At 38.9% G+C, this 15187-nt stretch overlaps 1 protein-coding gene and 1 long non-coding RNA gene across 4 annotated transcripts in view; one reads left to right on the forward strand and one right to left on the reverse strand.

Moving 5' to 3' along the window:
- Nucleotides 1-111: 111 nt before the first annotated feature.
- LOC107837125 (uncharacterized) overlaps nucleotides 112-15187 on the forward strand; it is a 26490-nt gene continuing 11414 nt past the window's right edge. The window contains exons 1-3 of the long non-coding RNA XR_001663117.1: nucleotides 112-704; nucleotides 3893-3897; nucleotides 13477-13483. This is a non-coding gene — a long non-coding RNA (uncharacterized LOC107837125). The remainder of the gene's footprint in view (nucleotides 705-3892; nucleotides 3898-13476; nucleotides 13484-15187) is intronic.
- The window catches only part of arhgap22b (Rho GTPase activating protein 22b), a 33137-nt gene continuing 26479 nt past the window's right edge, over nucleotides 8530-15187 (reverse strand). For all 3 annotated transcript variants that reach the window (XM_016675484.1, XM_016675485.1, XM_007560190.2), the window contains 6 exons: nucleotides 14192-14399; nucleotides 13959-14091; nucleotides 13810-13883; nucleotides 13605-13726; nucleotides 12193-13192; nucleotides 8530-11587 (listed from right to left, as the gene is read on the reverse strand). In XM_016675484.1, the coding sequence (XP_016530970.1) occupies nucleotides 11365-11587; nucleotides 12193-13192; nucleotides 13605-13726; nucleotides 13810-13883; nucleotides 13959-14091; nucleotides 14192-14399 (1760 nt within the window). In that variant the 3' untranslated portion in view covers nucleotides 8530-11364. The remainder of the gene's footprint in view (nucleotides 11588-12192; nucleotides 13193-13604; nucleotides 13727-13809; nucleotides 13884-13958; nucleotides 14092-14191; nucleotides 14400-15187) is intronic.

Genomic DNA, 15187 nt, shown 5'->3' on the forward strand with positions numbered 1-15187 from the left:
ACCAGAGGTTGGAGACATTACAGACTTTACGCAAAGATTTCACCACAGAGGCAGCTAAAATCAATCAATAAAAGAATCCTTTCTGAATATCATCTCATGGACACTGAACTAAATGCGTCTTTCTGACCGGGAGCTGGCAGCATGTTGAAGAGTTATGGACCCGACGCTTTGGAGCGTCTGGTTAGGAAGCGCATTCAAGACCTTTGGTAGAAATGGCGTGTTTAATTTCAGTCTCCATTATATAGAAACTGAGAAAACTAAAGAGAATACAATGTTGAATCCATTTATAGTCTAAACAGAGGAGCAGGCAGTTTATCTTGAGGAAATAAATGACGGTGCACAAGTTAATTAGATCGTAACATGCGCAGTGCGCTGCGGCTGCACAACCAATGCGGACGCGGCTCCGCCGCTGCAAAGAATTAAACTTAACTCACCCTGTGGTTTTAACAAATGGAGCTGAAGACGTTACCGTCCCGCACCCAGGAAAGGAGAGCGGCGCTCAGAAGTGCGACACATGTAACATCTGTTAGTTTCGGAGAAGCGAAACCACACAAAAAAATCCTTGTAAAAGCACAGGCCCTGACCGCACACAAGATAAAAAAATCTTTTCAATTGATCGGTTTGGATCAGACAGATCCAACCGACCGATGAACTAGCGCAGATTTCTCTGTAGATGTGACCAGGAGGAATTTGTGAGGCTGTGCGTGCTGTTAATTCAAGTGGAGTTGTTCAATTTCATTTATTATAAGTTATTGGGGCCACAGTCTGGTTTTTGTCAAGGAGAACAAGTTATGCCTTCATGTGTGATGGGATCTGGATTCATGGTTCAACTAGGTGAATATTAACTAAACTATGTTAAATCACATTAACATAGACCATGTTAATGTGATTATAATTTGACGGGTAAAAATAGAACATTATTTTTTTTTTTTTTTAATGCTGTCCGTCAAAATGACGGAGAACAAAAAAAATCTAGCGTGACCTCTGGTCCATACATAAGCGCTCAATACTTGTTCAGAGCTGCCTGTATGAATCACTGCATTAATGCAGCGTGGCATGGAGGTGACCCTGGTTGTTGCTGCTTTCGCAAACCACGAAGAAGTGGTAGTTGGAGGATGATGACTCGGCATTTTTTTATGACTTATCGCGTAAATTAAAGTATTCACGTGTGATTGTAATTTTCTTATGCAACTTTGCAATTGCGAAATTGGGCTTTTTCAACATTAGCGGAATACTGAAAAAGTGTTGCACACATTTTTTATTTTTATTTGAAGAGGATTTTTTTGTTGGCTCTAGTGGCCTTTATTTGAAAGTAGTTTGACAGCAAACAGGGTAATGAGAGGAGGAAGACATGCAGCAAATGTTGCCAGGCCGGGATTCAAACCTGCAACCACCGGCTCGAGGACTGAGGCCTCGATATGTGGGTCGTCCTTTGCCTTTGCACCACCACACATTTTTAATGGAATCTCATGGTCGCGGTGTTTCCATTGACCATAATCACGCAGTGTGACATATCGAAGACAAATTCGCAACATGTAAACACGCCAAATTTGAAAAAAAATTATTTTCTCATAAAAAGTTTTAGCACGAGCATGAAATTATGTGTGTATTGAAATTAGTTTATTTTGTAATACTGAATTTCTTATGTAATGAAAACGTCGCAATTGCAAAATTATGTCTTTTGACATCAGCAGAATATTGACAAAGTTTTGTGTACATCTGTAATGGAAAAGCATCTACTGACTGACTTTCCTGGTTGTTTAGGCCATAATTTAGGCTCAACCAAAACATTTCTGTATTTAACATCTTTTTTCTATGTAATCTTGGGTTTTTTAGTAGCTATAAGCCATAATCATCAAATTTAATAGCCATAAATGCAGAAGGTAAATTTCTGTCACGAATCTCGATAATACTAAAGTTCAACTTTTTGAATTGGCTTGTCAAAGAAATGAACTTTTCAGTGATGTTCTGATTTGTTGACGTGCATCTGATTGGTGTCATGGAGAGGAAAGTGATTCTGTTGCGTGGAGCGGTGGGGAAATGCAGCTCCAATGAAAATGAGAAAGGGAGCTTTTTTCTTTTTTTTTTTTTTGGGCGTTTGTGTCGGCCAAACAAACAGACTCAACCTATTCTTAACGAATGCAATAAACGTCACCCTCTTTTGAGTGTGTTTTGATTCTGGAAAGGTAAAGTGCCTGTCGTTCGTCCTTCATTCCTGCGTTTTGCTGGAAGGGTGTGTGTTCGTTATGCGTAAGCTTTTCTGGTGTCTCGATAACGGTAGTGTCTGTGTCAAAACAGTACTGTGTGGTGGGGTTGTGGTTCTCACAAAATGTCTATTTTTTTACTTGTTTTGAGTTTGGGCCCTGGAAACGGGAGAGCGTCGTCTCGCAGGTCTAAAAGAAGAAAAACGTAACGTTGAAGAGACTGAGGAGTTTTAGCAAGTGTTTAAGTCATTTCAGAGGTCTTTCATCAAAGTGAGAAGAAGTCTCTGTTTCACAGCGACCAGAACATATGTTAAAAACACATCTTCTAGGATTTCCTTTTTGGTTGTTATTGTCAGATGTTTGAATTGAAAGAGAGATTTCCTTAACGATCTAAGTTGATGTATATTACTGGATTAAGCATTTTAAGTTCCGTAACCCGACTATAACAGTCCGGTCGAGTTCCTGCAGTGAAATTGGCTATTTGAATAAGGAAAGCAACAGATTAGCTTGTTGACGAGCCGCCAGTGATATTATTATTTTCACACTGTAATGGTGTAAGCAGTAGCTCGCTGTTGCGATCAGTTTTGGCGTCTCGTCATCTGGGAAACGTCAGGGTAAACACAGATGGAACCGTCTGCTCCAGTTTCTGTTCTGACTTAGTCCTGACCGGTGACCATATCTGTGTCAGAACGGCTGGCAGACTTACAGCTGAACTTACTAAATCGGGTTGCATCATTAAAACTTGACACGCACTCTATCGAAAAACACCAGATAATTGAGATCCTTATTATGTTTGATAATCTATGAAGTCATTATCCGTTTGGAAAAAAAAACACACTAATGATAATTAGTTTAAGTAATAGCATTTTTTCTCTCTAGCTTCATTACGTAATTAGGTAATAGGAAAGCAACAAATACCTTAACAAAGTTACCTCATCAACTAGCCACAAATTTATTTTATTTTCTTCATATTTAGTTATATTGACAAATTACTTATCATTATTTGGATAACTAATCATAAGCAATGATTCTATTTTTTGGTGACAAACATTAAAACAAATGGGATTAGCAGTTACTAATTAAATATATTGATGCTAATGCCAACAATTAATCCCATCTAATCTTTTATTATGTCCTTAAGTACTAAGTTAGCTTCTCCGCTAGTTCCAAAACTCCTGGGAGGTTAGGAACAAAGCGAGGTATAATTCTGTACTAGTTTCTACACTGACAGATGACTTATTTTCTTTATTATTTAGATGAATGATATTAGGTTGAATTGAATTTTTTGTGACAAAAACAAACGGCATTAGCAATTACTATTTATTTATGCTAATGTCCATAAAAATAGTGCTTACTGTACCACTGTGCATTTTAGCAAAAATGAATTAGTCTGTCAGCTAGCTTTGAAACATTTAATTTTTGGAAATAATTAAGTATTTTTGACAAATATACTTAATTGTATTAAGTATATTAATACTTAATATGACAAATATTAGCTTTATGAGTTAGCCATATTAGTTACACAAACAGTACATTAGCAGTTAGACATTGTTTTTAATTTATTTGAATGTAATACATTTAACAGTTGATTATACTGCTACATATGCATGAATATAACAAGTTGTGTTCTACGTTTCAACAAAATGTAGCTAAAAGTCAAACACTGGCTATTGCGAAAGGTTGCACAGTTAAAGTAACAAGAAGCTGTAAGGTTCGGAGATCTTTAGTTGCAAATTTAATTTTATTTTTTTCCTGAAACATAATAGAAAAACCGAAAAAGCATATTCTGAGTAGCACAGGTGTTGAAAAATAAGGTTTTAGCATTGTCACTCATATTTGAACGTGACTTATTAGTCACGTTCAAATATACAAATAGTTGCAAAAAACTTGTTTAATCGTGGAAAAGAGGTAGCAAACTAACACTCTTATGGCACAAACTGGCCAGAACCTCTCAGTGTGTGTGCACGACTGGACCCGTAAGACATCGACTGTCTTACGGGTCCACAAGCAAGCGCTAGAGTACGAAGGAACAGTTAAAGTATTAACAAGTGATTGCTTTTTGTAGCGAGTTTATTTGGTGCAACCCGTTTTAAAAGAATATCAGAATGATTATGAAGTAACTTTGATGCCCTTGCAGCCAAATCCATCAAATATAAAACTCAGTGCAACAGTTGCTGTATTTTACAGTGACAAAGTATAAGTTTCCAGTAAAAGAAAAAATAGTCATTTTAATAGGGAGGCAAACAGTGGCATTTATCCAGTACTGATATTGGCAAAGAGGGAAAAAAAGCAGATCAGGAAAAGATTTATTGTCAGAAGTGCTCTTAATATTTTTTTTGCCCAACATTGGGGGGCATCAATTTGACTCGTATACATATCCATGGTATCTTTTTTTTTACATTGTTGTTTTTCTAGTAGTATTACTTCATCTCTCTAAGCAAATCTACTCTGATTTAAGTCGACTTTGATGAACTACCTCACGCTGAATTTCTGTCAGTTCTTGGTAATATTTTGTCACCTGCAGAATGAGCTTTCAAAGGTGTGTGAATAACAGATTCCATTATTTATTTATTTGAAAGTGTACTATGTGTCGGTTTCAAGCAGACTTCTAGTTTTGTACATTATGTATACTTCACCCAGAAGTAAAAGAATTATTGTATTGTTTTCTTTATTTTTTCTTTCTTTTTTTTTTTTTTTTTTTTTTACTAAATGTGCAATACCTTCAGCAAACTGTGCTAGTTGTATGTATAGGTTTAGCATTTGTTAGCATTCTCCTGAAGGTAAAGAAAATGTTTGGTACTGTCGATTCATATTTTCTTTCTTTCTGTTTTTTTTTTTAACAAATAAGATTGATTTTTATTTGTGACTTGTTTTATAGTTATAATGTTACGTAATCTGTCACACCCACCCAAAAACTCTGTCAGGGTTTGATGGAGAGACTGATGTTTCATCGAATAACCCTGGTCTGATAGATCTTTTTGATGTGGGCTGTATTAGTATAAGATGCACAAAAAAGTGAGTAAATACCTACAAGAAATCGTTATGTTATACTATGGTGCTGGTTTGTAATGTTTGCCAGTGAATCCAGCCATGCTACTAGTTTTAAGAATTCCTGGATCTGTGCGTCCCAACCGCAACCAATGGAAAAAAGTGCACTAAAAGAAAACATGCACTGGGATCTCGTGATGCCACCTCTTATAAATGGAAAGAACATCTACTGCAAATAAAGAAATACACTTTGATTTGTGACTGCATGTCTTTTTACTGTAAAAACAAAAGTTTAGTTTTTTTTTTTTTAGTTAGCATTTTTGGTCCTTTTCAATGATATTTTCACAATTGGCGGTGCCATTAGCATCTCTAACAACTTCCATAAAATGTATGTAAATGCTTTTGATTCGTTTACTCTTTACTTTTTTATTTAAATCTACAAATCTTGAGTTAATCATCACTAACTTCCTGTGTCCCGAAAGGGTAAATATTACATATATTTTTCTCGCTTACCGTTGAAATTAAAGTCGAGAGAAAATAGCATTCAGTTAATCCAGAGGAGTGTGGATCTTCATTAGGAACAAAATAGCAACTTGCTTAAACTTAACCATGTTGCAGTCAACCAAGCCACTTTCAAACCTCGCGCAGTCCAGTGGACCCCGCGTGAGCTTTTTACTCTGCGCGCGGGCTCGCACTAACGTCGCGTGCGCTTTTGGAAAATGACGGGCTGATTGGAGCGACCCCCGTCGCTTCCCTGTAGTCCGACCGACCACGCCATCTGCCGCGCTACGACTCGGTGAGGGTTGAGTGGAACAACGACTACCAAGACTGACTAAAACCCATGTTTACCTCCATAACAAGGTAAGGGAAACGTCAAGTCCTCATAACTCTAGTAAATTCTAGCTGCTAAAAAAATAATTCCTTCTCTCTTCCTGTGGTTACGGACACTTAAACTGTTTTGGTTATACAAGTGATGCCACCAACTCTCTAATGTCTATATGGCCGTTCTTTCCAGCATCACCATGTTAGTATTTGACATGGTTGTGTACACAGATTTGATCATCAGATGAACAAGGCTACTACAAGTTTTGAGGTCTACCACCTGTCATGTTGGATACTTAAAATTGAGAATGGATCTGATTCTCAGTCAGGTCCCTCTGATTTTTTGAAAATAAATCAATAATGTAATGTATTTTGAAATATGAGAAAATAAATCAAAAATGTAATGTAGCCTATCCAGATACAGCAACGCACTTTGAACTCCACACCTTTGATCTCAGTACACCACTATTCAGATTGTGTTGGCCAACATAGATGGGAAGATAGAAAACTATGATAGCAGCTTGACATTGTAAACACTATGCATAAAACAAGCACTTTCCAATTGTTTTGGAAAAAACAATTGGAAACTATTGTTTCCAATTATGAAACTATTATTCCAATCACCTTGACTATGAGCAGATTAACTTGTTTTCCATCTCACATATTCAGGTTCACCTTTTGTCTTGTATGACAGTTGTCTTTATTTCTCAGATATGGCCATTCATTACAACAATGTGAATCTATAATAAATAAGCACCATCGATGTTGAGAAGAATCTTACTTACATACAAGTACCTGCCATTGCGTTTTTCCCATCACAGTCTAAACTTTGTGAAGGAAGTGAGGAGCTCAAAAACTGTACAATCTTGGAAAATAACGATGCTTTTTTGATCCTTGTGTCACAAAAGTCACAGTGTCCAATCGAAATCCAATTTTTCAGTGAACTGTAACAGTCAGTTTATAAAGGGTCAAATAAAACTGCAAAAAGCTCTTATGATCATCCATACCATCTGTGTTAGTCCCACTTTGTAAAGGTGTGGCTGCAGCCAGATGCATTGGTTGACTACAAGACAGTCTTAGATTTCTGTCACAGGGCTGGTTTCGATCCATAACTCATTCACTATTTTGACACATTCTTGATTCAAAACTTCCAATCACTTTACAATTACCGGTACTCATTAATTTATCAGTCAGTTTCAAGGAATAAATATTTAATTTGCAAGCTCCATTTTTTAGTTTGCAAACTAAATATGTAGCTTCAAGCTGAATATATAACGCAATATTTAGTTATCATTAGCAAATTAAATTTTTAGCACTCGCAAACTAAATATTTAGTTATTTAGCTCCAAAGTAAATTTTTAGATAAAAACATCAGTTAGCAATCTAAATATTTAGCCTCAATTTAAATAGCAGGCTAAATATTTAGTCTACAAACTAACTAGTTAGCTTAAAACTATTTAGTTTGGAGCTAAATATTTAATTAGCATTAGCAAATTAAGTATTTAGTTTAAATCTAGATATTTTGTTTGCTAATACCAACTAAGTATTTAATTTTGGGCTAAATATTTTGTTTGCTAATGCTAACCAAATATTAGGTTTGTAAACCACATATTTAGCTAATTAAATATTTAGTTTGAAATTGTGACACTTATGACTGAGTGAATAACTTCATACAAATGTGACTAAAAAATGAGTCTCATTTTTTTATGACAGACTAAATAACCCAAATTATTACCATTAATTTTTGATCCATAACTCATTCACTATATTGATACATTCTTGATGCAAAACTTCCAATCACTTGACAATTTACAAACATCAATTGGCACCATTAAATGATTCAGTAGCCTCAGGCATTGGTTCCATACTGCAACAAAGCAAAACAGAGGAAAAGAAAAAGAGCAGCCGCATACCTAGGTGGGCCCCATGTGGGGGGAAAGGAGGGCTGATATATGGGTCCCATATGGGTTTGTCTGCGGGTTCCACGATGGCCCCACATGGGTTTGCCCATGTAGGGCCACAGCCCACATGGGCCCTACATGGGCCCTATATGGTGGTGGCCCACATGGCATTGTCCATTTAGGGCCCATGTAGGGCCCATGTGGGCTGTGGCCCTACATGGACAAACCCATGTGGGGCCATCGTGGAACCTGCGGACAAACCCATATGGGACCCATATATCAGCCCTCCTTTCCCCCCACATGGGGCCCACCTAGGCATGCTGGCTGGGATATGTGGGTGAATATTAGCACCACATCTTAGGACAAGCAAGCAACATTTCTTTTTTCTTTTTTTTTTTCCATGTTCAAAAACACTTCCCTGAAGGCACAGCCAGGAAACTCCATTGTTTCTCTGAGGGCAGTGTTCAGCTTCATGTGCCAAAATCAACATGGCTTCCAGTCAGTCCATTCTGATCTCATGTAAGTGAATTGCTGATGAGGCAGTCCAGCTTTGGTATTTACTGTGTCCAACAGGGAAATAGAAAAGTATTCCCTCCTCCCCTTACAGATTTCGCCTTCTGTTTTGATTTTTCACACCTAAATGTTTCAGGTCAAAGAGAACCTTAGTTATGGGTTTTCCACTGATGATCTCTTGTATTAAGGGGGGGAAGTTATCCAACCCAAACAAGCTTTAAGAGAAAAAATGTCTTCCCATTAAGTTATGAATTATAATAAACTACATTATTTGGAAGGTTAAATTCAGTTTCAGTTTCCTGTCCTGTCAAATCAAGAATCTTACACAATCTGTCGACCAACACGAAATAGGCTAGTAGATCTCAGCCCGTTGGTAGTGGAGCTAGGGATATCTACCAGCAGCCCACCCTGTTTTTGTGTTATAATGTTTTTAAAGTTACAAGAATTTGGAGGTGCATGACCAGGCACCTGCCAACGAGCAGGAGTGGTGATGGTGCAATTGATGCACAACCCCCTTGCACCCGATTCAACGCATTTACTATAAACCTTGCTTTATCCGTCTTTACTGTCACTGTTAATGGTGTATAAAAATCCCTACTTAAAATAAACAAACAATATTAGGCTGGTTTGGATGCAAGTAAAGCCTGTTGGTCCACCAGGCTTATAATTCACTGAAAGTTGTTTTGGACATTATTTTTCCCTTAATACATGGAATCAATTTTTCTTTGTCTGATGTGAAATATAATTAGAAACATTTAAGTGGAACAGAAAAGTAAAAACAGAACAAATCTTTAAGGGAGCTAAGTGATTAGTTGCGGCTCTGTATGATAGATTAAATAATATGCTTGAGGAATTGTAAACATAATCCTTGATACATGACAGACATTAATAATGTGAGGGTCCAACAGAAGAACCAGGGTTTGCCTGTGTCACTGGAAGGGCCTGAGGACAACTACGGGACTGAGGCAGCTGTGGCAGAAGTCCGTTCCAGATGCGCTTAGGAAATGCGTTACTTAGGAAATTGAAAGTCAGGTTTATTGATACCTGCTTTTGTTAATATGATATACAAACTTAATCTTCAACCTCCTCCACAATGTTTGTAGTACAAATATGGAAAATGGAAAGACCTCTGCTAAAGTTGTTATTGTACATAGTCCAGTTAGCCAAGTTTATTCAAAGGTAAATTGGTTATCTTGTATTCAGATAATTTTTTTCGACCAAGTATGAAGATACACTAACCACTGATTCGTTCATTTTTCCAAAACAAACAACAAAGCAATGATCAACTGACCTTTCATTGTGGCCAATAGCCAAACCCAGTTAGTTTGGGTAATCCAGGCGTAGCCCAAACTCTTATTTCTAATCAAATAAATAGTCTGAACAAAAGTACAGATTTCACCATATATTACTGAGCATTTGAGGGCTTTTTCAATGAGCATATGTGACTAGCTCTTTCTTAGTCTGGTGGCAAGCTAGCAGCACTATATGCTAGTTTGCATAAAGCTCATTGAAAAAGATGTTGAGTCACCTATGTTCATCTTTTTTAGTGAGCATGGGTGGGCATCTCCTTCTTGGTCTGGTGTTATGATAACAAGTAGCAAGCTAGCAGCACTTTATGTACATATGGGTACAAATATTGGTCAAAGTATTACTTAACCTAAGGCCATGGTTCTCAAACTAAGGTACTAAGGTACAATCCCTTAGAACTCCCTTCACAAGAATTTGATCAAGATTTAGCAATAAATATTTGCAAGGTAGATAGGGACATATAGTCTGTGATTCAGACCCTTTTCTATAGAAATAGAAGTACAGTGGGGAACATTTTTAATAATTCCTGTCAGAAGCAATAATGAGTTCTGCTGACATTTGATGCATTTTTTGCCCCTGTAGTTGGAACTGGAATCTGGGATTTAGATAAAACTCAGCCAAACCAGTTCCATATTAAAAACCAGCAAGATTTGGTAAATTCTGTATTCGAGGCTAACATCTTTTAGCTTTACCAGCCAATAACGATGTATATTTATCTGTTTTGTGCATTCAAATGCTGTATCATCCGGTTCCCTTAAAAAATGTTGTACATTATTGTGTGACAGATTTAATGGCACAAATTATCATACATTCCCAATAACACTCTTTTTTTCTTTGATCTAACAATTTCACATGGAAGGCAGCCATGTTGGATTTCTAAATTGGGGCTGGTGAGAAAAAATATTTTTCTCACTGGGAATTCTGACTTAAGAGACCTTTTGAGAAACTGAAAAACTCCATATTTTGTTGTGACAGTTTTAAAATAACTGCCAAAAAATGATAAAATAAATAATATATATCTGGGAAAGATGGTGTTTTTCCCCAAAATGTGGTATTTACTGAGATGGTAACAGTTATAAAAAGTTTGAGAATCACAGAATTAAGCAAAAGGTAAAAAGCAGATTTGATTGAATCTCAAACTATTGCTTCTGTAAATATAAATAAATAATAAATGGTTCCTACAATTCTACAGTGTTAGTACAAGACCGATAGAAAGTAGTGGTTGAAGAAGCGCTCTCCAGTACAAAGCTTTGGGGAAGTTATGTTACCATTTTTCAGTCATGAAACAGGCACCTGAGATGTTTATGACACTCCCTTCATTAGAAACATGAAACCTCAGTGAACAGGGAATGCTAACTGCAGGAGCTCCATCTTCATGTTCAGTTTCAAGCATGCCAAAGAGTCAACCCTCCTAAGGACCTTCTCAAAGAACAATGACATTTACTTCCTTCAGCATTTCTTTTCAACAATTTCAAGCTTGTTGGAAATGTGCAACAGTATGCTTCCTTTCATTCTTCTACTATAAGTTATTTCCTTAAAGAAGCGTCCTGCTGCTTCGAGTTCACAGACGTCAGTTGACAGTTACGGCGTTGTTTCTGCTAATGCTAAAACAGGAAATCCATGTTGAGTCAAATGTCGCTTGTCCTTGAGCCCAGGGCCAGATTGCCCAGTGTGGAGAAGAAATCCTCCATCTCCTTCTCCAGGAGACGGTTACGGTTCTCGGCGTCTTCCCGCGCCCGCTCAGAGTTCCGCAGCTTGATCTCCAGCATGCGCTGCTTCTTCTTCTCTTGCTCCATCTCTTGTTCTAAACGCTCCACCTGGGCACACAGCGCTGTGCTGGACTCTTCCAATCTGAAGGGGTGCAGCACAGGACAGACAAAGGTCAGGGGTGATTATACGAGATGATGTATCTGTATTCTGGATCTGTATTTGTAAGCTGACTCTATAGCTTGCTAATGAAATATCTCATTTGAGACTGTGACATATCTGACTGAATGACTAACATTTATTTTCCTTATGACAGACTGAGTTATTACAGTTGATTTTTGACTGTTTAATTTTACAAAGAGTTTTCTACCTACACCGGTTAAAATGGCTGCTTGTGTGATTGCTGTTCCTGTTACCTAGGTGCTTAGGTGGACGGTTTGCAGTTATGCCAAACTCTTTCCATTTACAAATTATGGCTTGAACAGTGGTCAACCTAACCTTGTTTTAAACCTCTCCACAGCATTGCCCCTCACCTGTGTGCTGTGTTCCTTAATTTTCATAATGCTGGTTGTTTTCTAATGTTCTCTAATAAACCTCTGAAGCTAGAAACAGAACAGCTGGATTCATAAATAATATCCAGCTGCATATGGCCGCATGTCTGTCATCACAGTTATACATGCTGATAAAACCAGTAAGAAAATTGTATTTTTGCCTTCCATTGTTTAAGAGATTCTGCTGTCTCTACTTACTTCTGAATCCTGGTCTCATATGTTGTCCTCTGTTTCCTCAACTCCTCCTTCAGTTCCTCCACCAGAGCATTCAGGGTCAGGGTAGTCCCATCTCCGTCTTCTGTCATAATAATGGACGGTACCCCTGCTACCGCGGGCAGGTTTTCACTTTCGCCGAATGCCACACTGCTGCTGCCAAGATCCATGGCCTCACATCCATCCACGTCCACGCCCGGCTCCGTCGCCCTCCCCGCTTCCTTTTCTCTCTCAGTCTCCCTCTGGCTCTCTGTCCACTCTGTAATCTCTTCGCTATCCGCTCCACCTCCAAAGTTCTGATGTGTCAGAGGTTCTCCGCCGGAGTCTGGAACAGAGATATCGCAAGAGGAGCTCGACCACGGTGTGCTGGAGACACTGGGAACGCTCCCCGTGCTGGAAGAAGACGTGACGTTGTCATAAGTGGACAGTCTCTGGGACGACCCAGTGGAGTCTCGATCTCTGGCGGATCGCTCCCCTGAAGAAGTGCGGCGGTGTCCCCTCAAGGAGGACAGACCATTCATCAGCCAGTTACCTCCACCACCAGAAGGAGCACTTGTATCTGCCACTGTGGCACCTGTGGCAGCTTGCTTAGCCTGTGGCTGTGAACGGGGAGTTGAAGAACTTTTGAAAGAGTATTTCCAGGAAGGCATGGTCTTGGCTTGTTTACTTGGACTGACTACGGGCTCTCCTTTCCCCATTGAAGGCGCCATTTTTGGTCCAGGGTTTGGGTTAGGGGCGATGGCCGCAGACAGTTTGGCGTCCAGAGATGAGGCACTGCTGTGGAGTTCTTGTTCAGTGTTGGAAGCCGGACCACTCTGCAGGTCCTCCTCAGAGATCCACGCTCCCAGGCTGCGGTGTTGGAGCTGATGCCCCTGGGCAGGTAACTCCATTAGGGGCAAAGCAGGTCCTTCGTGGTCCCTCCCTGAGTATAATCGCTGGTGTTCCCTAATGAGGACTGTCATTAGGTGCTGGACCAGAGAAGTTCCTAGACAATGTGCATGCAAAATGTTATTGTGATTATGCGAAAGACTAACACAAAGTAGTATGGAGTTTTCATGTTTTTCACAATTAAAAATCTGAAAAGCATGGCACACATTTCTGTTCAACCCCCTTAACTCTAAAAGCCTTAAATAGAACTCAGTTGAATTGCATTCAGAAGGTTTCCAGCTGAGTCGCCTTCAGTGTAATTGAATTTCAGTGCAAATTTAGCTAATCTGTGAAGACCTAGAAACCATTAATGAAATAAAAGCTTGATAAAGACCAAAGAAGACCAGCAGTGAAACCGTTCACTTTACAAGTATGCACTATATTGTGTTGGTATTCAAGCATCACAGAATGTAAAGAGGCTTAAGGGGTATGAAAACACTTGTGAGCTGTCGTGTATTTGGTATTCATACCCTCCATGAGAGTAACTGGGTCCTCCATCTTGGTTCGAAGGATATTTGGTCCAAATACTGTGGCCAGGTTCTGAACACTCATCTTGTTCTCGTTGCAGTGTGACTGAACCTCATCAAGAAACCTGAAAAACAAAAGATTCCCAAAGTTAGACTAAAAGAAACGCAAATTGTTTACTGAGGTTGTGTTGAAAGGAAGAGGACTGACTTGCATATGTACTTGAGGAGATTATAATTAGGCAGAGGTAGAGTGTTAACTTGTTTCCCAAGCTCCTGGATCCCCTGATTTAAAACAAAATATATTAGTTATTGTGAAAGCGATGGCACCAAAACTCCTTACAACTAAACAGTGCAAACCTCCTCCTCGTCTTTGGCCAAAAGCTGTGCACAGGTTAGAAAGTCCTCATATTTGGAGAAAGGAATGACTGGTTCAGGCAGTTCTCTCAGGTACAACTTCAGCAAGGATGCCACCGTGTGGACGTCTGTGTTACTGTGAGTCAGTACATGTAAAAAGAAAGAAGTATCAGAACTGTAAAAGTCACGGACACTAGATGTTACATTTCGTCAACCTCTCAACATCTACCCCTTACCTGTCAAACAAAGGCTTGTCTCCGCAGTCAAAGGCCTCTTGAAGATCTTTGACCAGATTGGCCTGTCCGGGCATCCGAAAGAGACCCTCTTCATCCAGGCCCCTCTCTCTGATGAAGTCCACACACTGCTCCACCAACAGCGGTGCCAGCCGGGGGCCAAACTTCCTCTCAAACTGCACTGTGTCCTCCAGACGTTGGCCAAAAATTCCTGAAGATAAACATTTGAAACAGAAAGTCTGATTGCAAGAAATTGTTTGAGGCTTTGCTGTGTAGAGGAAGGTTTTGTAAACCTAACAACCTTTCAAACATTAGTTGATGTGGTTTGGAACAGGATCACTAGGATTACTGTGTCATTAGGTAACTGGAACTGTAGTCATAAGGCATGTACAGTGATCAGTACACAGTCCTCAAGTATTTTGCTATTGTTTTGGTGATTTTTTTAGCAGTCAAAGTGACTGATTTTGTGGTGGTTCTTTAGAAATATTTGAGATTCTGGACAATAATTTGACATCAAGTACGGATGAGGCATTAGTGAGGTATAAGTAAGACATACTACCACCTGCAGATTGGAGTGAGCAGCGACTTAAACCCAATGTTTGACCATTTTTGCAGAAAATTTTCAGTAAACTTAAAAATGTGGGAATCTGCGTGAATTTCCCCTTATTGGAGAATGAAGAAAAACTGGTAGGACTGATTACAGTAGACAGCGATTCAAAAGGTCTTTTCTTGAATATGGAACAAGGGGATTCACTCTGGCCACAACCCTAACCTGCAAATAGCTGAAATCTGTGAACTCTTGATACCCCACCAAATGCTTATATCTGATTATAAGCCTTTGAAACCGTCTTATCCATGTATTCCCTTATTTCTGCTCTTTGGAGTACAGCCAGTCAGTAACACATACACCACATGCACCAATAGCATGTCCAGACAGAATTCTGTCTAGCTATTTCACCTTCCCATCCTCAATGGATGTTTTTGTGCCATTATTTTCAT

This window comes from Poecilia formosa, unplaced genomic scaffold (genome assembly GCF_000485575.1).
Source record: "Poecilia formosa unplaced genomic scaffold, Poecilia_formosa-5.1.2 Scaffold4, whole genome shotgun sequence".
Taxonomy (NCBI): domain Eukaryota; kingdom Metazoa; phylum Chordata; class Actinopteri; order Cyprinodontiformes; family Poeciliidae; genus Poecilia; species Poecilia formosa.